General features: G+C 33.0%; 4 protein-coding genes across 11 annotated transcripts; 2 read left to right on the top strand and 2 right to left on the bottom strand.

Moving 5' to 3' along the window:
• Positions 1–1,206: 1,206 nt before the first annotated feature.
• LOC106771597 lies at positions 1,207–2,423 on the bottom strand. Of its 5 annotated transcripts, XM_014657594.2 has the most exons (4): positions 2,190–2,423; positions 1,944–2,038; positions 1,708–1,876; positions 1,207–1,500 (listed from the first exon to the last, which is right to left on the bottom strand). In XM_014657594.2, the coding sequence occupies exons 1-4, from the start codon at positions 2,193–2,195 to the stop codon at positions 1,429–1,431; spliced, it is 342 nt and encodes a 113-aa protein (XP_014513080.1). In that variant the 5' UTR covers positions 2,196–2,423; the 3' UTR covers positions 1,207–1,428. The 5 variants fall into 5 exon arrangements, 1 of the variants encoding a protein (XP_014513080.1); XR_002669103.1 differs by lacking the exon at positions 1,207–1,500 and having other exon boundaries at positions 1,548–1,876; positions 2,177–2,423; XR_001376484.2 differs by lacking the exon at positions 1,207–1,500 and having other exon boundaries at positions 1,548–1,829; positions 2,177–2,423.
• A 3,857-nt stretch (positions 2,424–6,280) lies between these two features.
• On the top strand, positions 6,281–9,780 carry LOC106770786 (lysine histidine transporter-like 6). Its single transcript, XM_014656585.2, has 8 exons — positions 6,281–6,564; positions 6,691–6,830; positions 7,158–7,541; positions 8,403–8,796; positions 8,877–8,982; positions 9,107–9,198; positions 9,313–9,381; positions 9,490–9,780. Exons 1-8 carry the CDS (start codon positions 6,562–6,564, stop codon positions 9,586–9,588), a joined length of 1,287 nt encoding a protein of 428 aa, XP_014512071.1. The 5' UTR covers positions 6,281–6,561; the 3' UTR covers positions 9,589–9,780.
• Positions 9,781–10,028: 248 nt separating this feature from the next.
• LOC106772421 (probable aspartyl aminopeptidase) lies at positions 10,029–17,354 on the top strand. The gene is made up of 9 exons (XM_014658814.2): positions 10,029–10,352; positions 10,430–10,565; positions 10,647–10,919; positions 11,592–11,739; positions 12,883–13,122; positions 13,750–13,882; positions 14,897–15,078; positions 16,235–16,347; positions 16,872–17,354. The coding sequence occupies exons 1-9, from the start codon at positions 10,115–10,117 to the stop codon at positions 16,978–16,980; spliced, it is 1,572 nt and encodes a 523-aa protein (XP_014514300.1). The 5' UTR covers positions 10,029–10,114; the 3' UTR covers positions 16,981–17,354.
• A 1,209-nt stretch (positions 17,355–18,563) lies between these two features.
• LOC106772296 (R3H domain-containing protein 2) lies at positions 18,564–25,161 on the bottom strand. Of its 4 annotated transcripts, XM_022785406.1 has the most exons (6): positions 24,632–25,161; positions 23,157–23,859; positions 21,370–21,739; positions 19,759–20,151; positions 19,332–19,390; positions 18,565–19,087 (listed from the first exon to the last, which is right to left on the bottom strand). In XM_022785406.1, the coding sequence occupies exons 1-4, from the start codon at positions 24,897–24,899 to the stop codon at positions 20,101–20,103; spliced, it is 1,392 nt and encodes a 463-aa protein (XP_022641127.1). In that variant the 5' UTR covers positions 24,900–25,161; the 3' UTR covers positions 18,565–19,087; positions 19,332–19,390; positions 19,759–20,100. The 4 variants fall into 4 exon arrangements, with proteins under 4 accessions (XP_022641128.1, XP_022641127.1, XP_014514099.1 ...); XM_022785407.1 differs by lacking the exon at positions 19,332–19,390 and having other exon boundaries at positions 18,564–19,087; XM_014658613.2 differs by lacking the exon at positions 18,565–19,087 and having other exon boundaries at positions 19,136–19,390.
• Between the last annotated feature and the right edge of the window lie 309 nt (positions 25,162–25,470).

Genomic DNA, 25,470 nt, shown 5'->3' with positions numbered 1-25,470 from the left:
ATATAAAAGTTAAAACAAAGGGAAAATTGAAACAGTATTACCAAATAAGTTTAATTATTTTTATTTATATATTTAGAAAACTTTTAAGTAATATTATTCTTTAAAAGTTATATAAAGATGAATTTAGAAACGTGAGGCAAACGCAATCTTAGTCTCTAAAAAGTAGATTAATCAAAATAATTATTAATAGAAGCATGATTACCAAAGCTACCTCTCACTAATTTGAGTTTTTGCAGAATCAGTCCTTTTGGAGATAAGTCCTTAAAGTAAACATCCCCAGCAAAGCCAAGAATCATGATTATGCTTTCTGCTAGCCATTGGGATGCCAATTTAGTGCCTATTTTCAATGTCATATTCTCTTTCAACCCAGACAATAATTCCATACTTTATTATTACATCTTCAATATAATTATTAAACCCAACACATAAATTATATTATATGACCACACCATTATGTTAGAATGACTTAATGATTTAGTCAAATTATGCAAGATTTTATCAGAACATTTTTCGTATATTAAAATTATTAGTTTGTAAAAAAATTATAAAACTTACAAGAGAAAATTTCTACTGTCTAAATTAATTTTATTTTATAAAGAATGCATTTTCTCCACTTTATGGAAAACCACGTCTTATAAATTATAAATTTTAATATTGTCTATTCTTAAAATATATTGGCTTTAATATATTAAATATTTTTAATATATTTTAAAATATTAAAATCAGTGTATTTTAAATACACAACATATTAATATTATCAAAATTCACAAAAAAAAAAAAATTGTACGTTTATCCACTTTTAATAATCTCTTAATTAATTAGAGAGTTTGTAGTTGAGGAGTAAATAATTATGAAATGGTTTAACTTCATCGTGGGCTGCTGAAATAGTTAATTACATTATCTTTTGCATTGCATCTTTACATTTCGGGTGTTGCTCTCTACACCTCTCCAAGTGAGACCTGTACTTCCTCATTAATTTAACTTAGGGTTAAATATGCTCTATCGTCCCTGAATGTATTTTTAGTCCCTAAAAATAGAAACATGTATTTTTATGAAAACATGTATTTTTAGTTCTTAAAAATGGACGGAGTTAACTCTGACAAACGGTCATGCCATGTCTTTTACTAACGTTAGACTTCTCCATCTACCACGCTGTTTTTCTAATATTTAGAATGAGATTAACTAAAAAAAAGTGTGTTTGGTGTGAAAAACAAGACTTTTTTTTTCTTTTTACAGAGGATGGTTAACCCATGAGTCAAACAGAACTACTCTCAGCTACCATGGGGTGCACGTTAGAGAAGAGAGGATCAGTTTTCGTTCTAATCCTAACCTGCGAAAGCGACGAACAACATCGTCTCAATCCCACACTCCTCTCCTCCCTCCTCGCTGCCCTCACCCAAGTCAACTCCCAAACTAGCATGAATTCATTCAGCAGATGATTATACTTGGGCTTGCCAGGTCTATAGTTGTAGAAGTCGTACAGAACGCCAAATGTAAGAGCTATAACAAAAACAACAAAAGCCTTAAATGCAGAAGCTACAAAAAGAGAAAAAAATAAATCTGGATTTATAATTAGTTTGAAGCACAACAATGACAAGAAATTTAAAGAACATTTAAGATTTAGAATAGCGTCTGCTTCATAGTATAACCAAGCCCTTATCACTAGAAAAGATCCAAATGTGTTGCCAAACACAAACAAAATCCCACCAGCGAAAGGCACCACCGCCGCAAGCGAAACCCACCGCGAAAGAAGCTTTCACACCTCCACCAGCGAGAAACCAACACGCGTCTCCAATGATTTTTTTGCGCTATAAAGAACTCCATCGAAGCTACAGAATGAAAGGAAGCAATTCTTCGATTTAAGTCTTTGTGCAGGCTGCAAGAGAAACTGGGGCACTTAAGGAGGCAAAGGACAAGCTGGAGAAGCGTGTTGAGGAGCTTACATGGAGAATAGATATTGAAAAGCACATGAGGGTATAGATTCTCGACTAATTCTCCATGATAAATGCCAAAATGATTTCAGTGAAATGGTTAATCCCTGTAAAATTTAACACTGTAATTATCCTTCAAAATAAAAAAATTTTGTAACAGATTTTAATCACAAATTAATACAGTGCAAACTATTCAAGTTAGTAGTCAGAAGAAAAACTTTTTTAGAAGTAAGGGGAGAAGAAACCTGGAGGTGATACCTCCATGGCGAAAGAGGGGGCTTTCAATTTGGGGCTTTTTTCCAAAATTTTTTCAATTTGGGGCTTTTTCCCAAAATTAAAAAACAAACGTGGCAGAGATTAGTCAAGTTGGCAGAATATGTGGCAGGAGGAGGGTTAGCTACCTCACCAAAAAAATTGACGCTGTTTATTTTTAGGGACTAAAAATACATATTTTCATATTAAGAAGATGAAACGCCATCAATGTTTGATGCAGGGACTAAAACAAAAAATTAGTGAAACTTCAGGGACTAAAAGCATATTTAATATTTAACCCTTTAATTTATTTCAAAAATATTCTACACCTCCCCACTATTTTCTTTATTCCAAAAATACCCTACACCTCACCACTATCCTTAACAATATTTTTCTTCCTCTCTCTACATTATTGGAGCATTCACGTGGTTCATATTTGAATTTGTAACATACTACAAAATATAAAATTAAGAGGAAACTTTAATGTTAGTACTTCTACTATTTTCATTTTATAAAATTAAAAGTTAGATACAAATACAAAATAATAAACATAATAATATTAATAGTAAACAATGATATATTATTATTATTATATACTAACTTTATAATGACGAAATAACTAAATAAATTCTAAATCTTTAACAAATAACTTTTTTTTTATATTTTAAGTATTTAATAAATTTTTATATTATTTATCTAATAAATTAAATATTTTATTCAAGTTATTTGAGTCAAACATGTTGGTGAGTTAAAACATAATATAATGTTAAAAATTATAGATATTATATGTAAAAAAAAAGATACATGTATATAAACATTTTTCTAGAAATTTAAAACAAAATTTTACCATTTATTAAGTAATTTGAAAAGAAAAAAATATATTCAACAACGAAAATAAAAGATTGAATCAAACTTATTTAAGAAAATATATTCAAATTTAAGTCATGTAAATACTCCATTAATGAGCCATGTAAATGCTCCATTAATGTAGAGAGAGAAAGAGAAAAATTCTTAAGGATAGTAGGAGGTGTAAGATATTTTTGGAATAAAAAAAAATAGTGGAAATGTATAGAATATTTTTGAAATAAATTAAATTAATGAGGAGGTACAGGTCCCACTTAGGGAGATATAGGGAACAACACCCTTACTTTCCGTATGCTTTGATTTGTATTGGATCAGGATCAACTCCAGAAAACTAAATCATAAGAATTAAATACATTGTATTGCTTATTTATTCCGATATTATTTTGAATCATAAATTTTTTCTACAATAGTATAAATAATTAAGCATTAGCTAAAGATCTATTTTTAATTTTATTTTTATGTTATTTTTAACCATATTTATAGCTAAAAATATGATAATTGGAATTTTGAAAGAGAAAAAGTCAATCCTAAACTACTTAAATGAAAAATAAAACTGGAGTTACATATTTTTCTTATTTGGGGTGATTTATTTCAATTATATAAAGAAACCTAACCTCGAAAGCAAATTCTTTTTGGACTCATATATATATATATATATATATATATATATATATATATATATATATATATATATATATATATATGATTTGGGGAGATTTTGAGAAATAGTTGTTTATTTAAAAAATAAATGTTTTAAAAATGATTTTTATATCATAAAATGAAATTCTTATATTTGAAAGTTTTTAAATTTTAAAAATGTTTGAGGCATTGCTTTTTCATTTATTAAAGAGAGAATGAAATTTTTTATAACGAAACATAAAGGTATTTTTAATGAAATAAAATTAAGGGCGAAAGAAAATAAAGAAAATGGATTTTTATGATATTTAATAAATTAAGAATTTGAGTGATTAAACATTTAATATTAAGAGTCAAGCATTTTTATGAAAATATAGAAAAAAAAATTAAAAGTAGTAGAAATTGTTAGATATGTGTTATAGAAATGATTTAATTTATTAAAATTAAGGTTTATACGTTTGTTAAACGAAACCGTACAAAGAAAAAGAATAGAATGAGTAATAAAGGAGTTATATGGGAAAAAAAATAGTCAAAATATTAGTTGTCTTTGTATATGTTAAATAATTGAGAGAGAATGACAAACAGTGTAGTTAAAAGAATAAGATTTTTTAAACCAAAATAAAGAGAGAGAAAAAACAACAAAGACAACTTTTTTAAATGACCATGTTAAAGTAATTTAAAATAAAACGAAGATGAGATTAGTAAAAAAATAGATAAATAAGTACATATTTATTTTTACTATCATAAAATTTGAGAAAACTAGACTTTATCTATATACATAAATAAAATATTTCTATTTAAAATTTAAAAGATTTAGAAAAATACTCACATTTTTATCCAATGATGAATATATAATTTTTTTTCAATTAAATCTTTATAATATGTATTTTGTTTTTTTTTTCTAAAATTTATTGTAACCAAATGAAATTGAATTTATTCAAGTATGATTAAGAGTAATATTGTGTGAAAAGAAATTAAAGAAATGAATTGGAGTAATACTTCGAAAACTAAAGTTGTCAATTAAAAGAAATTATTTTATATTCTTTACTTTAAATATTATTTTAAAAATTAACATTGTTAATTTAATTTCAATATATTGGTCTCAGTCTTTGGTCTAAGTAGACATAATTATATTTTTAGTTTGAACAAACTCAGTTATAACTTCGATTTGGATAGACTCGAGGCAATCATTAAACTGAGATAATTTGACTTAATGTTTGATTAGAGTAAAAATGTTGTATTTAGGAATTAATTAAAGTCTTGTTGTATGATCAAATCCACTTTAATCCTCGTTATAGTCTATTTAAAGATGAGGCTTTGGAAAGTAAAATATTTTTTGATGTAGTGATTTGATGAATCTATAAAAAAAAAGAACTTACTCAAAAATATGTTAATTTTGATTCATAGATTAGTTAAAAATAAACTCAATAAATTGTAGTTACTTTCACACTTAAAAATATGTGATATACTTAAGTATTTTTTTTATTATTTTTAAGTCTTAAGCATGGAGATGCCTAACTAAAAAAGAGTAATGTTATTCCTATTGAAATCTCTACCTTTTATACCTAATCTAGTTTTAAAGGGTGGTCATATCTTATATGGAGCAACTCCTTTATTTCACTTTTTTTTATCTATTCAAAATTGGAGCTAAATATTCCTATTCCATAATTGATCATACTTTCACATAATCAATATAGATTATATTGGTCATATGTGAATCTCGTATATGAAATATGACCAATTATATATCTTGAACGAAAAACAAGATATCAATTTAGAAAAAAGAAATCTTTTATTTAAATTAACCAAATATATCACATATAGACATTATGATCATTATAAAAAGTCTAAATACCATTTATTTTTCAAATTAATCATATATATATATATATATATATATATATATATATATATTTATAAACTTTTCACGCATTTCTTATTTTTTTCACTATTCTTCACATAATTTAAACCATCTTATTTTTTACTTCGATTTTGATTAATGTCCTCTCTTCTTTTTTTTTCAGTTTTTTCAGTTGTTTTTTTCATCTGTCAAAACAATCACCCTGACCAAACAAAGACGTCTTTATTTATGGTATAAAATTCAACGAATAAGAAAGAATTTAGTGGGTGACATGACATAGAAGGACAAAGCAAACATAAAAAAGAAAGGCCATGTTACCAAGCGTAATGATTAAAGGTTACATGCCTTTCCCTAGCCGTCAAAACCTTCTCATTATTCCCTATATATCAAACAAAGCTTTCAAAGTTGTGATTAGCTTCACCATTGCGTTATATTAAACTATGTGATGTTATGAATTCTGATTCTTGGCCTGTATATCAAACTAACCCGCTTTAACAAGTGGGAACCTTCCATGGTGCCCTTAACACCACCATAAAATTATCAAATGAAGTGATGTTCCATCATAAATTTTATTCCGAATTATCTTTTCACTGACAAGACCACAAACAAAAACATTACTCTATACTCTAAAGTTCCTACATTGTAACTGGCCAGAATTTCAGGAAGATTTACATTAAATATAACCATAATCACATTCTCATTATAAAATATTTCCTCACAGAGTCTTCCTTTGGGGTGTAGTGGGTTTACCTCATATAGCCACTATCTAGTACGACTTACTATGCTATATCATACATGTCCTTTGAATTCTTCCACCTTCTCTTGTTTTAATCTCAACTCAAAGTGTTGCAACCACCAAAAATACCTATTTGTTATGTTTTTATCATTATATGAACCTGTATTTCCTACACATCTACTACCACACACACACACATATATATATATATAGCCCACGCATCACTTTAACTTTAAAATCCTAAGGGGGTCTCTTTCTCCACTCTTTGTGATTTAGCTAAAATGGTAGCTTCTTCTCTACCTTCTAATACGTTACAGTGTGTATATGTAATGGCATGGTCACATGCTCTTCGTCTTGCATTAGTTCTCTTATGTTTTTTTATTTTTTTGTTGTATCTTCTACTATTGCAGGAAGTTCAATCAGAGCAAAAATGGATGGACAATGGACCCTCTCGCCGGGCCAAGTGGTGGTACTCAACTTTCCACACTGTGACAGCCATGATAGGTGCTGGTGTTCTCAGCCTGCCCAATGCCATGGCATATCTTGGATGGTAAACTGAAACACAATATCACATGTTTGAACAAGTTTCTCTTGAACACTAATCAAGGGAAGAAAGTAAAAAGATAAAGTAGATTGAACTTCTTTGTAAACTAAAACTGACTTACCGCGAAGTTTAGAACACAGTTTCTATGAAAGTTAATCACATAGATTGATCTTAGCTTATACGAGAAGTTCAATTCATTTCATTTCATACTTTTCTTCTCTTCAAATACTTTTAGAGAGGTTCATTTAAACAAGGCTTAAAAACGTAAGATGCAGCTTAAGTTGTTAAACATGAGTTGTAGCTGAATGTTTATCATCTCTTCTCTTTGTACAGGGGCCCAGGGATCTTGATGTTGTTGTTATCATGGTGCCTGACCTTAAACACAATGTGGCAAATGATCCAGTTGCATGAGTGTGTTCCTGGAACTCGTTTTGATCGCTACCTTGATCTTGGTAGACATGCTTTTGGACCAAAACTTGGGCCATGGATTGTGCTCCCCCAGCAGCTAATAGTCCAGGTTGGGTGTGATATTGTCTACATGGTTACTGGGGGGAAGTGCCTAAAGAAGTTCATGGAGATAGCATGCATCGATTGCACACAACTCAAACAGTCTTACTGGATTCTGGTCTTTGGTGCCATCCATTTCTTTCTTTCTCAGCTTCCCAATTTCAATTCTGTTGCTGGGGTTTCTTTAGCTGCAGCAGTAATGTCATTAAGGTGGTTCATGATCCCATAATATATATATATATATATATATATATATATATATATATATATATATATATATATATATATTATTTCATTAGATACTAGCATTTGAACTTGATAATTTATCAATCCCGAGTGCTGGCTTGCCATACAAGGACCCAAGAAAGAGATATAATTTGGATTCTTCCAAAAACACAGAAACATGAGATAAGGATAATGATCTATCTCTGAAACTAAGAAATTGATTGAAAAAGATAGTTAAATGAAAGATGCAAAAGTGTTTGATTCTGTAGCGAAACCATACAGAAGCAGAGGTATGTCGCCTTTAAACTAAAGGTAGTAGTTGGTGAGCTGAGCTTTTGATAGACAATATCATACTTTTGCAAACTCTTGATCCTTGTTTTTATATTACAAGTAAATTTTAGAAGGTGATACTCTTCTCACAGTATCAAATTCTACTACTTTGATAGGACTGAGACATGAGTCACCAACCATGTGTTGTTTTCGTTGATATGTTGTGGTGTAGTTTCCATGTCATATTAACACGTGATAGGATGAAAGTAAAAGTAAAGCAAGTTGCAGATTACAAGTAAAGTAGTGATTGCTATTAGAACAAAACTTAAATATAGTTTACCTCGGTGTTTTTATGTGGTTCCCTCCAATTAGAAATTGAGTTTTACCTTAATAATCTATATTGACATTAATGAAAACTTTTATTACTTATATAACCAAAGTAAACTCTATTTTTTATTGAAAAAAAAAGCAACACCAGAACACTTAAGAAGCAACTGAATCTACGTTTTGTCCTTATTATTATTATTATTATTTCAATAACACTATACCTTACTTTCATGAGGTTTCTGGTTGAAGCTATTCAACGATAGCCTGGTTGGCTTGCTTGACTAGAGGTCGGATTGAAAATGTTAGCTATGCTTACAAGAGAAGCAGCAACACTGAGTTCATGTTCCGGGTCTTCAATGCGCTAGGTCAAATCTCATTTGCATTTGCTGGCCATGCAGTGGCCCTTGAGATTCAGGCTACAATTCCATCAACCCCTGAGAAACCATCAAAGATACCAATGTGGCACGGTGCTCTCGGTGCCTATTTTATTAATGCAATATGCTATTTCCCAGTTGCACTCATAGGATACTGGGCATTTGGGCAAGTTGTTGAGGATAATGTGCTTATGGCACTAGAAAGGCCTCCATGGCTTATTGCCTCTGCTAACTTGATGGTCTTTGTCCATGTTATCGGTAGCTACCAGGTCAGAATGCAAAAACCAAGAGCTTCTACCCCAAGTTATTTATTTTGCTTAAATAATTGTTGTGGAGAATATCAATGTAGGTCTATGCTATGCCTGTTTTTGACATGATTGAGAGATTGATTACCAGAAGATTGAACTTCCCTTCAGGATTAGCACTCAGACTTGTTTCTCGATCTGCTTATGTTGGTGAGATTTCAAAACAGAAAACTTATCATGCTAAAACTGCAAAAAAGAAAATTGTTTATTTGTTAAGTGCAGAGAAAGGGGTATGAAAAGTCTTAATGTGACAAGAAATTTAAAAATGTTTCAGCTTTTACGTTATTCATTGGGGTCACTTTTCCTTTCTTTGGCGACCTTCTTGGGTTCTTTGGTGGATTTGGTTTTGCTCCCACTTCATATTTTGTAAGGCTCTCTTGCTTTCTCAACTTCCTCGTGCCATGCTCATGTTAAATTGTCAAATCCTCAAGAACTGTATTAAAAGTAGAAAAAAACTGATCTGGCAAGTTAACTTTTCAGCTTCCTAGTATAATGTGGCTGATAATCAAGAAGCCAAGAAGATTCAGCATCAACTGGTTCATCAATTGGGTAATGATTAACAATTCTGAAGGAAACATTCTAAAATAGAATACTAAATTCAGAGGATCTCAGAGATGTTTCCTGCGTGCATTGACCCTCAGTTTATGTGTCTTTCAGGCTGCAATATATATAGGAGTGTGCATTATGTTGGCATCAACTATCGGTGGCTTGAGGAACATCGCTGCTGATGCCTCCAGTTATAGTTTCTATACCTAAATTATTGCAATAATAATAATAATAATATGGCAAATATAATCCAGTAAATCAAGCTGGATTAGATTATCTATATAATTAGGTCTTTGTTACTTTTGATCAGTTATAGGTTGTAGCCTTTTCCCACCATCTTGTCTTTTCTTGTAATGGCAAAACAATCTCTGAAAGTTTATTTTGTCTGAGGTTATTAAATAACTTGGTTACTGCTGTAGTTTGTAATATTTCTAATAAACTCCTGTAATTATTAATAACTATACTAACTCCAAAACGAAATTTTTATTAAGAGTTTTACATGTGAAATACGAGACTCGAATTAAAAACGTTCAAATAATTAGTAATACTTATTAAAATTATTAACTTTTAATTTACATATAAAAGTGTTATAATTTAAAAAAAAAAATTGAAGAAATTCACAATATAAAATGTATTAAGAAATGGGTGAAAGAAAGAGGATATTCATACAATAGAGAGCTTCAAAATCAAATGTATCAAATCTGATGTGGTGAATTTGGCAAACGGAAGGAGCAAAATGACGTCGATAACAGGACCGCAGATTCTGCTGCACTCTCGTTCTCCGTCGCTGAAGCTGAAACTGAAACCCTCATCAGCCTTTCTCCTCTTCCCAAATCCACCGTTCTCCGCAAAATGCACACGGCGTCGCGCCTTCTGCTCCATCAATTCCAATTCCAAGCCTCAGGCTTCCACTTCCATCGTCCCCGACCTCCTCCATTACCTGAACCATTCCTGGACTCAATTCCACGCCACAGGTCTTCTTCTTACAACTTTCAACAATCAATATCCCTATCCTAAACCAAGATTCGATTAACCTTCAATTCCTGTGCAGCGGAAGCTAAACGACAATTACTCGCCGCCGGTTTCCACATGCTCAACGAGAATCAAGACTGGGACCTCAAGCCCGGAGGACGCTACTTCTTCACGCGCAACATGTCCTGTTTGGTCGCTTTCGCCGTCGGAGAAAAGTGAGTTCGCTTCTTTCTTCGCTTTCTCTGCGCTGTGTAGTCCTTCTTTACGGTTGTCTTTGACGGTGTCGTTTTGCGAAGGTACAATGTGGGCGATGCTTTTCACGTGATTGCGGCGCACACGGACAGCCCCTGCCTCAAACTGAAGCCCAAAACGGCGTCGTGCAAGTGTAACTATTCGATGGTGAATGTTCAGACTTATGGAGCTGGGTTGTGGTACACTTGGTTTGACAGGGATTTGAGTGTTGCTGGGAGGGTCATTCTCAGAAATGGGCATAATTCTTTTGTGCATAAGCTTGTCAAAGTCGATAGACCCATTTTGCGCATTCCCACACTCGCCATTCATCTGGACCGGTATATATTACTGTAACTTTTATGCCTTCTATTAAGCTAGTTGGTTAATTATTTTGCTCGGTTCAGTTGGTTTTTTCTGTTGTTTGTTTTCCTGTGACTACGTAGTGGGAATACTGTTCTCTAGTCTTTTATCGTCTTCATTCGGAACTGTCTTGGATCCAAAACATTCAGCACATAGTATTGATTCCAATTTGGTGGACATCTTAGAATGGAATGGGGAATATCGGATGGGTTTTTCTATTTTGTTCTATTTCAAAATACAAAAGAATTAGACGGTGAGTTAAAAAATGATTTTTTTTAGTGAAATGACCGTGATCACTTTCATTTACATTTATCAAATTTAAGGTGATACGTTGATATTTCGGGTAATAAAGTCTAATGTTTGGTTGTGCAAAACTGAAGATTATGGTTATCTTTGTACTGGTATTCTTGTCCAGGCTGAAACAACTTTGTTGTGCTTTATAAAATTGAAGTTGTTCAATTATTATAGGCTATTGTGTAATAACTATCAAAACACTGTTACTGGTAACTTCGGGGGGATTTATCTGGTTTTTCTATTTGGCCCCAGTATTGTTTTTTCCTGTACTTTTTGTCATCTGCCACTGTTCTGCAACAGAAACATGCAGCTAGAAGCAGATCCTATCACCCTCTCTTGTTTGTTTTATTGTTTAGAACAGTGAACCAAGATGGTTTTAAACCAAATCTAGAGACTCATCTTCTTCCTTTACTCTCAATAAAACCTGAGGACACTTCTTTGGAATCCAAGGAGAAGAATAGTGCATTGTCATCCAAATCTTATCATCATTCGCTGCTAATGCAGGTAACTATTGTCTTTGGTTATTTCAAGTTGAATGTGAAGTATTGTCAAAAGTTTGAACAGACGCCATGTTCGATTCAAACTAGCTGCACTTCTTTTAAATATTATGTATTGCAACGGTCACATGACAGAAAACCCTGCATATCCAATGAAAAGGATATTGATTCCAAACCCTTATCTATAAGATTTGATTTGAAAAGAAATACAAGTGGGGATGCCAATTCAATTGTTGTTCACTATTCTTTCTGGTTTGAGACACTTCTAATAAAATCATGCAGACAATAAAGATAATTAGTTTAGATGATATTCTTTTTTAAAATGTTATCAATGTACCAAATTTATTATTAATAAGTTTTAAAATTATTTCCTCACTATTCATTAATATAAAACACAAAATACTCATAATATTTAATAGGCTTAAACAAGGAAAAGAAATCTAAAATTATATACAAATTATAAAAGGCCTTCTGAAAAGGACCAAAAATTTCTTCTAAAAATGTGTTTTACTGAGGAAGTATTATAAGAAATATATTTCACCTTTAAAATTACCATTTTTCTATTGTAGTAGAACTTTATTAGTGACAGAAAATTTTACATACATTCTTTAGTCCATTACAAAGCAATATGCCAATCAATTGGTATCATTAGATTTTGGTATGTAAAGGCATGGCAATGTGTGCGAACATTGGGGAGGAAGATTTTAAGTCAGAGAAAGTAATTATTGCGTTGAGACTAAGTACTGTAAAACAAGATGTTTTATTGCTTTCATATATTAGTTCTCAAATAAAAAATATGTGAGAAGGATTGAATGGGTTAATTAGAGTAGCTGGTAAATAAGAAAAAAGGAGGCAACAAGGAACATTGTGTAAAAATGATAACAGCCTAACTTCTAAAGATGCTTTCACATGAGAATGGTTTGATGCCTCTGATTTTTTATTTCAATGCCTGAGTTAGCTTGGATTTTGGAATGATTTGTAGTTGTTTTAAGAATTGATATCGGTAAAATGAAATACTTTTTTCTGCCAATGGAATTTAGATATAGTTTATCCGTTCTGATCTTAAATTATTTGTTTTTTAATTATAAATTACTGAATTGCCTATCCTTTGACTACTATTCTTTACAGTAGCCCTTATATTAATTCTCAGGTACTATCAGATGAATTGAACTGTGATGTTGACGACATAGTGAACATTGAACTGAATGTTTGTGACACTCAACCTAGCTGCCTTGGAGGTGGAAACAGTGAATTTATATTTTCTGGAAGATTAGATAATCTGGCTTCAAGTTATTGTGCATTAAGGGCACTTATTGACTCATGTGAATCTCCGGGTAACTTAGCAAGTGAACATGCAATTCGGATGGTTGCTTTATTTGACAATGAGGAGGTATTTATTTTTCTTGATTTGTATGCTTAATGCTTATAGATGTCAGATTTTGTTCCACTTTTGCTTGCCAAGCCAACAATAGGTTATGTGCTTATTATGTTGAAAATTGCTCAAATTAAGATCAAAATACCCGCAATTCACCCAAAGCACCAAATGACTGTCTCTAATTCAAGAAAAAAAAATACCCGTAGGGCATAGTTTAGAGTTTCACTCCCAGCTACAAGTATCGATACAACATTAGAATAAAGTAGCAAACAGAAAGATCATAACTGCTTCTCTTCAATCGAAAAGCAAGGACTAAATTAATTAACCTTCCACACCAGACACGAGGTAGATTATTTCAACCCTTTTGGGGCTCTGTCCCTGAGACAATGTTTAGAAGCAATTACAGAATAAATGCAAATAGTAAATTCTTTTATTAATTCGTTCCATCCACTTGGGGCGAGGCATCCAATAAATTGTTACGTCCAGGATCCCTCTTTTTAATAATAAATATTGTTAAAATGCAAGATTAGGTGGAATTGTTTCCTTATATGGCATTGCTTGATATATCATCAACCTTATTGAAGTGTTATATGACATTTCACCATTGATTTTCGGATGATATGTCTAACTGCCTCCATTTAGGTGGGTTCAGGTTCTATTCAAGGAGCTGGAGCACCCACCATGTTTCAGGCCATGAGGCGTATAGTTGGTGACTTGGCAAATAACTATGTTGGTGAAGGCTCTTTTGAGCGCACTATTCGTCAATCATTCCTTGGTATATGATCCACTTGCTTCATTCCAAAGTAAATTTGAGGCATTATACATAAGGGTTGATAACTTGATTATAATATTGGGGTTATGGATTTTTTTGCAAACTTTCAGTTGTCCGTCATGTGTTATAGATTGACCAGAATACCTAATTACAATTGAATCTGGAAAGGTTTAAGGCTCACATTGTGGACTTTGGCTGGAAAGTTCATAATTTGAAATATAAAATAAGAATGCTGTGTTGTGGAACCTTCTTTGGTTGCTAGATCTATTAGAATGCTAATTTGATTTTTTGGGTACAAACCTAACTTTGGAAAACAAAAACAGGGAAAGAGGTTAAGCATGGATTTCTCTCTGGATTTGATGAATATGTGCATATGATTCTGTCCTGCAACATTAAAAATTTCCCTTTTTGTTAGATGTTAAATCTAGTAATAATATAATATTTCTTTATAGGTAAAAGATCATACTCAATGGAAAATAGTAATAAGCAATAGTAAATTTGATGTCCTTGTTCTCTGATTCATTGATTAACGTAATATTTTGAAAGGGACTGATGGGAATCAAGATCCAAATAAGCCAGGAATGGTCCATTGTGAGATCCTGTCCCAAGGAGTAAATCACCCATCTGCAAAGTGTATATCAGAAGAGGGCTTGTGACATCTTAATGCTCACTGACAGTTCCTGCTAATCAGTGTTATATATATATATATATATATATATATATATGTGTGTGTGTGTGTGTGTGTGTGTGTGTGTGTGTATGTATGTATAGAGAGAGAGAGAGAGAGAGAGAGAGAGAGAGAGAGAAATAAGTGTGTAGTAGGGAATTAGTTATGTCAATTATGTGTATCTTTTAAGTATGGACTGGGAACTCATCTCTGTAAGAGTCTGCTACTCTAGGACAGCGACTACTGCTGTACCATTTGTATTTTATGTGATTTGTAATATTCTTCATTATGTATCTGTTGGCTTTATATTGGGGATCACTAAAGTATCTTTTGGATTGTATCCTGAATAGTGTCTGCGGATATGGCCCATGGAGTTCATCCAAATTTTATGGATAAGCATGAAGAACTCCACCGACCAGAGCTGCAGAAAGGATTGGTAATCAAGCACAATGCAAACCAGCGCTATGCTACCAGTGGAATCACATCTTTTCTTTTTAAAGAAGTTGGAAAAATCCACAACCTTCCTACTCAGGTTATTCTTCTTTTTGGTTGCATTAATTTATACTCATGAAACACCTATTTATAAAGTCTGAACTCTGAAATGCAGATTATTTTATTGACATGTCAACAATATGAAATATAGGAGCATGAAACTAAGTTAATCTATTAACTTCTCCTTGATTGAGTATTTTTCCTGAATTACTTCTTTCAATGTTTGTTAAATTTCTCTTGAACCTTAGCTATTTGAGTTACTACTTTGGATTAGTTTGATTTGTTTAAGTCATCTTAATTATTTGAATTACTGTATTAAACCTTTTCACATTACAACCTTACTCCATCGCCAAGAACTATAGACCAAGTATCCAATGAAATGATCAGAGTATCTTTTACTTATCTTATTATATCCGCCACCATCGGTGCTAGTCGTCTTAACAATCTTTGTACTTTGCTCATTGTTGATTAGAATTATTAGCTTAAAGGTTCATCCATTACAAATTCAAGAATCAGACATATATTTTATTATAGATTTTACTCAATTATTTATTTATATCTACAATGTAAACAAATATTTTTAAACAATATCAAACATCAAATGAATCATTTTATTTTTTACAACTAGAACATATAAAAAATAAAAAAATTGCTTTTTAATTACATGAAATTAAAGTAATTTTATTCATCTACTACATGTACAATGCACAAAAATAAAAACAAGACTCTAGAGTATATACTTCTCTCTTCTAATTTGTTTTAGATCTAGAACTTCCTAATACGAACAAATTTGTATGTCTGCATCAACTCCTGCACTTGTGACTAGCATTTTGGTGGATACTTTCTATGTGCATGACAGCTTAGCAAGAGCTTACCATCCATTTATGAATTAGCATATCAGTTTCCATTACAGCAATTATTTTATACTATAAGTTATATTGTTAATCACAGACCATTGGAGATAGCTTACTAATGCTACTGTGTTAGTATACTTTTCTTTAGGAACCTCTCTCTCTATACGAAAGGAACTTTTGAATCATTACAGGAAAACAGATAGTAAAGCGCATGAATAATTGAAAATGTAAATTAGTGTGTAAACTAGGAGAGTGTTGTGTCTTCTTTTCTCTGATTTGTTGATCGTCACATTACGTAATTGAGGCACCTATATTAATAAATTTTGTTTACTCAAATTGTAGGACTTTGCTGTCAGAAATGACATGGGATGCGGATCGACCATAGGTCCAATACTTGCTTCTGGAGTTGGCATCCGAACTGTTGATTGTGGAATTGCTCAACTTTCAATGCACAGGTATCAAATGATTTTTGCATGAAAACTTCGTTTAGAGGGACAATAAAATAAAGCCTATATTCAATCAAAGCCTGTCACCATGTCATATGCTTAGCCAGTAGGCCTTGCTACCAAAAAGGTTATATGAATAAGTCTGGTAGTCAGTTCAAATACACCTTGCATATGTAATGAGCAAAGATGAAAGTCAACAAACCATAGGATTTGTTAGTATTTATAAACAGAGCGGGAGAGGAACCAAATTGTGGTTTCCGTATTTACATTTAAGGCTTTAATTTCTCTTTTAGAATAAAGTGCAAGTTGTCGGTATGTTGCCTCTATAATCGTTTTTTTTTTGTCTTCCTGAGCACATTAGCTGTTATCGTGGTCATATTCTTGCCTTGTTATTGAAATCCGTCTTTTGCAAATAAATAAACAAAAGGTCACGCTGGAGGGAAATAGAAGCCAGTGTTCTAATTTTCTTGCTCCATTCATCTCTGACCCACTACATGAATATTGAGTCGAGTCTGCTTTTGCTTGGATTGCAGTATAAGGGAAATGTGTGGGAAGGAAGATATCGACATTGCTTACAAACATTTCAAAGCTTTCTATCAAAGCTTTTCAAGCGTAGACAAGATGCTGACTGTGGATAACTGAGTTGTGTTTTGTACCATGGTAACGTTTTCCGAGTAAGTGCTAAGCACTAAATTTTACGATGGCTTTTCTTCCCTGCTTCAATCTTTAGCACAAAACTTGATTTTCCTCCTTGAACTCAAGCAGATGAACTTTCTTACCAGACTTTTAGATGCAGTATGCCAGGTTTTTGTTTTGCAATTCTTTTTAATTGCCCAAAGGGTACTTGTAAATACGTTAAATTAAAGCGTGGATTTTCTTGTCAGTGGTTTTTACAATGTCGGAGTACATGGTTAGAGTAGCACCATGAAATCTCAAAGTCTATTTTCATATTTAACAGCCACGGTGCCAGGATTAGGATGGAATAGAAACTGCAACAATACTTCAGTCCTGTTTTACACTGTTTTATACTTTACCATTAAAGAAATTTAGCTATAAACTGCTGTGTTGAAATGTATGATAAGGGGCAAACTAGTGAAAAGATAATGTATTATTTAAATCACTTAGCAGCAAGCTTGGTTGGGAAGTTCATCTGTTGAAATTGCTACTGATTATGGAGATTCCAATTTTAAACCTAATAACTCAAGTAATTATATCATGATATCCTGAGTTACTGACATGTGAGCATGCCAAGATTTACCGACTTTGGAAGCTACTGTTCTGAAATAGGTTTATCTCATGCCCAATTAAGTGCAAACCCCATTGCTCTAATCTCAGTCGTTCATAAAACATAGGACAATCTCCTAACAATATCGTTGTCTATCCCTTATAAACAGTGTTTTAACTTTCTTGCTTAGATCAATTTCAGAAATCACGTACTCTCACATTGGCTTGGACAATTATGTTATTTGATGTATTTAAGTTTGAAAATTTTCTTAGAGTTTCACCTTTTTTTCTTTGTTTTGAATCCCATCAGATGCATTTTTAGTCTATGAACACCCAAAAACACTTTATGGGGACAGTTTTATAAAAATAAAGCAGAAAAAATCTCTTAAAACAATACTTCCAATACGTAAAATGTTATTAGAAGTTAAAGGCTTTGTTTGTTTAAACTTAAAAGAAAAGTATAAATTTTAGTGATTTAATTTTTTTGTGAAAATTTGGAACTGTTTCATTTCAACTTAAAATAAACTTAAAAGAAAAGTAGAAATGTTAGTGATTTAAATGGTGTCTAGAATTTCAATTTTGAGAAATTACTCAATATAACTTAAAATAATTAAAAAATTGTCTTTCTTTTCAAAATCGCAAACATCTTAAACTTCATAATACGATAAAATATTCAAAATAAATTGTTCTTTTATGACAAATACCAAACAAATGGACTCTAAAATATGTACTTAAAATCAACTTTAGATATCACACTTAATTTTGAAATTAATGACCAAACACAGTTGGTGGTTTGTCATTTCATAATAGTAAAATAACATTAAACATTGGCTACCTCACAAACTAGTCACTACTTGTAATCAACCCGCAACACTTTTTGTTTGTTTGAAAGATGAGAAGAAAAAAAATGAGAAATTAGTAACATAAAAATGATAAATTTTAAAAATAATGTTTTTGGTATGCTCACTTTTTAATAAAACACAAACTTAGTTTCATGAATTCTTTCTTTTGCGCAAAACTCTGACCACAGATAATCCGATATACGTTCCAGCTTCGACATGTCAGTGAAACATTAGAATAAACCACCAAAAAAAACTAGAATTAATCCCGCCGCGCAGAGAAATTCTGTGACACCTGTTTGTGGGTATGCAAGCAGTGATGGATGTGACAGCAACCCAACCCTTTGAGCCAAACACACACTCTGCATTCCATTATCGCTTTTTTCTTTTATTTTAATTATTTCTGAGGATTATGAGAATTTGGATGTTTCTTTTGGTGGGTTTGGCATTGGATAAGGAGTGGCGGGGAAGAATAGTGTGATTGCGATGAAGGTGAAGAACGACGGAAAGGCAGATGTGCATTAATTGTACTAACTATTAATCTCCAAAACAATGAATTGGCTTTTTTCATAAACTATATTGTAAGTAAATAATTTGTTAGAGACATCGCCCAGTTCACCATTCACTACCTTTCTCACTTCCACCAATACCCGTGCATCGGTTCTCTCCTTGAATCCAACATTAACCTTTACAAAAAGTCAAGGGTAAAGAATGAAGAAAATTGGCGATCACTCTAAAAAAATGATAATATATGTAAGATAATAAGGAAATCCAGAAAAAAAAAATGTTAGAACTGAGTGAAATATACAAGTTAGTCATGTATTATACATGAGGTCAAGGATAATTCACCAGACGATATTGTAAATTATAGCGACTAATGACTAAAGCTTGGAAAATTCAGTTAAATCTCAGCATCAAAAGTTGCTGCACCTCAAGGCAAATGACGTACTGATCTCTTTAACTGAAACCCCTAAAGCTTGTTGAAGGAGCTGTAGCCAAAACAACAAAATCACAAAATGTAAAATTAAACAAATTCCTTTAAAGGTCGCTTTAACAAATGCTCCATTTGCAATCATCCTCTGCTTGACAAGCACTAAGCTAATGTAAAATTTGCTTTGCACTTTTATTTATAAGAGAGTATGGAAGATGAAAGAATGAAACAATAATTATGTTTAACTGAGATGTATTACAATGCATTGATGCGTTCATAAAATCAAACCTTTACTTGCATTACACATAATCTTAGCTAATTACTTAGAAAAGCAAATCATGGCACGACAAGGAAATAACGAAACTTAGAAAACTCTAAGAATTTAAAAAGATATGATAAAATATTTTTATATATACAAACACATACCTTCATCCAAGTCAAGAACAAACTTTTTTGGCTCCGTTTCCTGTGAAGAAGTCCTCATGATCAACAGTAGACGCTCTAAAATCTCCTCAAAAAATTCAATTGTCTACAAGAGACACATCCAAGGACTGGTGGAAGATGCAGGAAGCATCCCTGTAAAGCCGAGATTGGAAGGATAGATCAATGCTGGTGGGATGATCTTTCGGAAATATGCAAATCCATTCCAACCAAACTCAGCCAATATGCCTGCACTCCAATCAGCTAAAAGAAAATTGGAGCTTCAGTAGCCCAAGATCTTACATCTTGTACCTCTGGCTGACTGGGTGCAGGCATGGCCCATGCCCCTCACCGGGGCCGGGCCAATCCAAAACTTGCATCAGGTGGGGGCTGATGAGACTGCAGAATAAAGTAAATGAAAGAGTGCAATTTTCAATATCCAAAACAAAGCAAAACAACATATTTCTAAGCTACGGACACACGATGTGTAACATAAACATACATCATATTAGTAAAAAATCACATGGTATTATGATAAGCAGCGTAGATGGAATTAAATTGAATTTACAACACATAAGAAAAATCTACCAGCCACAACTGCCAGAGAGGTGCTGAAAATACACTACTTAAAAGGACACCAACTACGAAGACTAAACAGACAATTTTCAAGTGTAATCCAAGAAAAGGTAAAGCAAAAATTTGCTTTTTAATGCAAGATAATACATAGGTTAAATTGCATTGTAAATCCTCAGTTTTTGGGGAACATTCAAATAAGTACTTGTTGGGTTTTGACTAAATTTATGAACATATTTTTTACTTAGTTTGAGTTTTGTTAGCAAACACAAGAAAACCAAATCATTCATAGCCAATAACCACCTATTATTTCACGACTTCAGTTGAACAGGCCTTTGACAGGACTCACCTCCAAAGTTTAAAGATGCCAATTGTGATTGAAATTATATATGCTAGTACTGAATTTTTGTATTTACTAACATGATACATGGCTAATTTCATCATTCTAGTGTCATTTTGTGATCGATATCTTTGTGTAATATACAAAAGTTGCACTTGCATAGTTACTTTGAAGTGCTGCATATGTATATGAAATTTGCTTTTTATTTTAAAAGGTTCAATCTGTTTACATGTTTAAGTCGAATAAATTCTCAATTGAGATGTACGATCAACATCTTAAGGTTTCGCTTTCAGTTAGAAAATACAGTATTATTTTTCAATAGAGTTCTATTTCTCTACAACTGATCAAATGTTTCTATTTAAATTTTATAGAACATTAAAAATTGTATAATTATGGCCACACATGTATATCAATCAAATTGACAGACTATGAAAGATAACTTCCCTCATGGTTTTAAAGATACTGATTTATTCTATTAGAATGCTGATCTACATCTGTATATAACTGCCATCAAAATCCTTTAATGGTTTTAACAACATGGACGTTTATGTAACAAAAGCTTTATACAACAATTTTGAATTGTTTTCTTTTCGTTCATGTTAGAACAAAACATATTATAAGCAAAACATTAATCAACTAACAAGGAAACTATGGACCATATAAAACACTGCACATAGATATGGAGGTTATGGTTGTCATTATACCTGTGCAAAGGGTTGGTGAACATGTTCGTGATGGATAAACGGCATTCCAGGGCGCTGACAGGGATACTGAGATGAATGCAGATACATGGTTGATGATGAGTGTGCACCAACTTGATTAGGATTAAATGGGGGCATCATGGTCTCAGGATGTCCATATCCAATTCCAGCAGGTGTTGATTGTGCAGCCCATGGCCCAGGCATATGCTGCGGAAGAGGTCGTGGTTGGTGTTCAGCAGAAAGCTGGGGTCTGTGAGTGGATCCTAGTTGTGGAAACTCAGTGTTGTAGTTCAATACTGCCGTATACATTGGCTGTATAGCATATGATCCTCCATTGAACCCAAAACCAGGATCAAATCTTTGCATGTACCTGCTATACAAGTTATAAGTAGATCATTAGGCTAATTCATACATTAAATATAACTCAGTTTTTATCTTGCATACAATCACATGCTAAATAACAAAGAAACTGACAAGTTCCTTGGGACTTCAGCCTGCCAAAAAGGTTGATTATTATGGAATGTGATAGACACGAACATATTGTCCTGGAGTTAGAAATGGAAAAATAGATTCAATTCGACCCATTGGGTTGGCCTATTATAATTTAATGAATATCAGTCATTGGTTAAACAAGGCAGGCTGAGTTGAATCACTCAACCCACTGACCCATTATAACCCACCCCGTGTAACCCGCATGCAAATAGCTTTCAGATGGGGTTGGATTGGGCTGATCAGTGACCCATTATTAATTCATGCTTAGTTGAGTATGGCCTTTGGTATTTGCTTCTGGTTTATTGGTGAATTGAGACTTATTTTTGACAATTAACTTATTGTGTTAATGAACTATAGAACTCATATATCTATTTTTGACCTTGTAATGCCATTGGTGATGCTTCAAGAATTAGGATTTTTTTATGAAATAATTAAGGGCTATGCTTGGATGGTTTATATTTTTTTCTATTTTTAAATTTATATCTGAAAATGTGGTCTATAACCAAGCCGGATGCCACCATGTAACCCATATGGCAGACCTCGCCTGATGAGATAAGACTTTCTTGCCATTTTTTTAGAAGGGTCACCCTTCTATGACCCATTCTTTAAAAATTAGTCAGACAATCCAACTCACCCAAGGGTTGGATTTTCAGCCCAGCATAGGCCCAACCCAACCCAACCATTTTTAGTGGTTGGGATGGAATGAGTTGACCTGTTCTGAAATCTCCCACCCGGAATACAGTCAATATTCATTAGTCACCACATTATTTCAAAATAACTGCAGAAATATTTCAGATTTCTGCTATAATATATAAGTATTAAAATAATCACATAACAATCATTCATTTTTTTCTGATTTGAAGAGAACTTGCAAACAAACAGGGAAGTCTGAATATTTTGTTGACGAAAGCCAATTATCAAACATTCGTTCAAACGAAAGATTCATTAAACTAAATCTTCAATACGAAGGAGGTGCTATCAAATATCAGTATGCACTGGACAGTATATCTTAATGTGGGCTAATTGCAAAGTCCAAATCCTTGGTTATCAATTATTAATTATTCATTTGTTTTAAAGAAATGATAAATTGACATCAGATATTCTGTCCACACTCCATAACTATAAGAAATGAAAGTGTGGTCTGAATATGAAGAAACATACAGAAATTTATGATCACTTTTCGTGAAATCATTTATGCCATCAAACTCAAACCATTTATTTTTTTACAAAGAACAAGAAACGAGATTACAAAACATAGCAAACAAAAGTGTGACAAAGAAGGTAAAAGGCACAAATACCTATCATAGCTCCTGTCATAATCAGGATCTTTGCGGTCAACCTCACGATCCCGAAATATAGCCACCCTATTATTTTGCCTGTACCTACCAACTGTTTCCTTCTCTGTCCTACTTCTAGCCCTATTGGTATTACTTGAAGACTCAACCAGCCCCCTACCAGAAGTGACATCAGATACCGAAGCTGATTTGTCTTCAACCCGAGGAACCCCCAACGAAACGTGCAATGAGTTATCCTGCTGTCTTGACTCACACTCTGGCTTACCAACTACAGTTCCACCATTATTACTTGAACTAAATATCCTTGCTCGAGCCCGGTTATATTCCTCTTTTCTCTCTTCCACACTTTTAGAGTTACTATTCTTCATTGAGTTTGAATTTGCATTACTAAGTATCTGTGTCCCCTTCTGTGGCCTCTGTTTTATTGCAACCTTCATGACAGCACTGTTTTCTGATGATAATTTCACTGGGATGTCAGCAAGGCGGATAACTGGAAGCCTACATTCAGAGGTTTTGCGAACAATAATTCTTGAGCCAGAACCATCTGGTAAACTATTATCTAGTAAAACCATTGACTGTAATGAGTAGTGCTGAGCCACCCGATGAGCAGCAAGCCTCAAATAGGATGTTGGAAGCTGCTTAAATTCAAGCTGCTGTTGAGTTGGATCCCGAATAAAGTTTTCAACATCTTGCTCCATCCTCAAGACTGGATATCAAATTATAAGCCTTAATCAGTGGGGCGCAACATAATATTCTATGAAAACAATTGGAAAAGCAGCAAGCAGATGAATCACGTGAGACCAATAGAACATTTACATGTAAGATTTTAATTATAAATAACTATTTTTTTGCATCCTCATTTTTTCTTTTAAGGTGGGGTCATCACTCTCCCCAGAAAATATATCTAGAAAGCCCCTGAAAAATCTAAATCTGAAAGGCACAAGAAAAGGCCTCTGCAAAAATCCAGTAAAATAAAACACATTCTCTTGCGATCGACAAATTAGATAGTTCAAACTCAAAATTAAGGTCAGGAAGCAGCTAGGTTGAGTTTTCATATGATTTGACTACAGACGTGATGAATAAGGAATTATATCTACTGATGAGAAGGGGGTAGAGAACGAGAAACACATTCCAAACAAGAATCTTTCACTTCAAAAACCCGAATCCTTTCATATGGTGGCTACACTTGAAAATGCAGAAACTATGCCGGAATTGTTTCTCTCACCACACCGCACAGGCGAAAAATTATACTGGCAGTGTAGCTAATTACAGCCCAAAAATTTTAACAGTAATCAGAACCTAAATAAACTCCCTGATATACCCATTATAACACCCAAGAAAAGAAAATCTAGGATTTCGGAGTCTAATATGATTCACGAAATATTAACAAAGTATAAATTTCTCTAAGAACGTTGAAAGAAACAAGAGCTTGTAAATGCCTTCCCCCAACTAAATGATGCTTGTAAAGGTAAACCTACTTGAGAGTCGTTCGCGAGGGTTCTGAATGGCTTCGCGAAGGAACTGATCGACCTGATTGACGACGTCATCGGAAACCTTGTCGCCACTGGACGAAGGGAGCGGAGGAGGCGGTGGCGGCGGCGGAACGTCATCATCGGAGAGACGTTGGTGAGGATGGTTGGAATCTTTGCTGGAAGAGAGCATGAGGTTCAAGCGGTTCATGGACTCGTCCAAATCGGCGACCTCCCATGACTCGGGGGCTCCGAGATCCTCTGCAGAGCCCTCCATGGAGAAACTGCGAAGAGATGAAAGGGGTTTGTTAAGGGGTTAGGGAATCGAACCTGATTCTGAAACCGTGGAGTATGGCGTGTCGAGTTTCATCAGAAGATTCGGTTTTAGGGTTAGGGTTGGGAATTTTGGAATTGGGGCAGAGTGAATGAGAAGGGGCAAAAGCGAAGCTAGATAGGGTTTGGGTTAGAGTTTGACGACGACGACGATAGATGGATGCACCCTCCTTCCTCCCACGTGTCCCTCTCTTCTGATACTACGCTATTTTTTACGTATTTATCATCATTCATCATTCATATAAATAAATTTTATATCTAATCAAATTCTATCTACACTATTAAGTTCATCGATAAGATATGAGTTTTCTAAAATTAACAAAATATTATAAGATTGATTTTATTAATAAAATAAAAATATATATTTTTATTTTATTTGGTCATCATGATAAAGTTTTTATATTCTATAACTCTAAAATTAAAAATATAAAAATATTTATACAAAGTTAAATTTAGTTATGTTATAAGAATTCAAAAAAAATATTTAAGAAGTGAGAAGGATAAAAAAAAAATAT

The sequence above is a fragment of the Vigna radiata genome, chromosome 8 (assembly GCF_000741045.1).
Source record: "Vigna radiata var. radiata cultivar VC1973A chromosome 8, Vradiata_ver6, whole genome shotgun sequence".
Lineage (NCBI taxonomy): Eukaryota > Viridiplantae > Streptophyta > Magnoliopsida > Fabales > Fabaceae > Vigna > Vigna radiata.
This window is presented reverse-complemented; position numbering and strand designations above follow the sequence as displayed.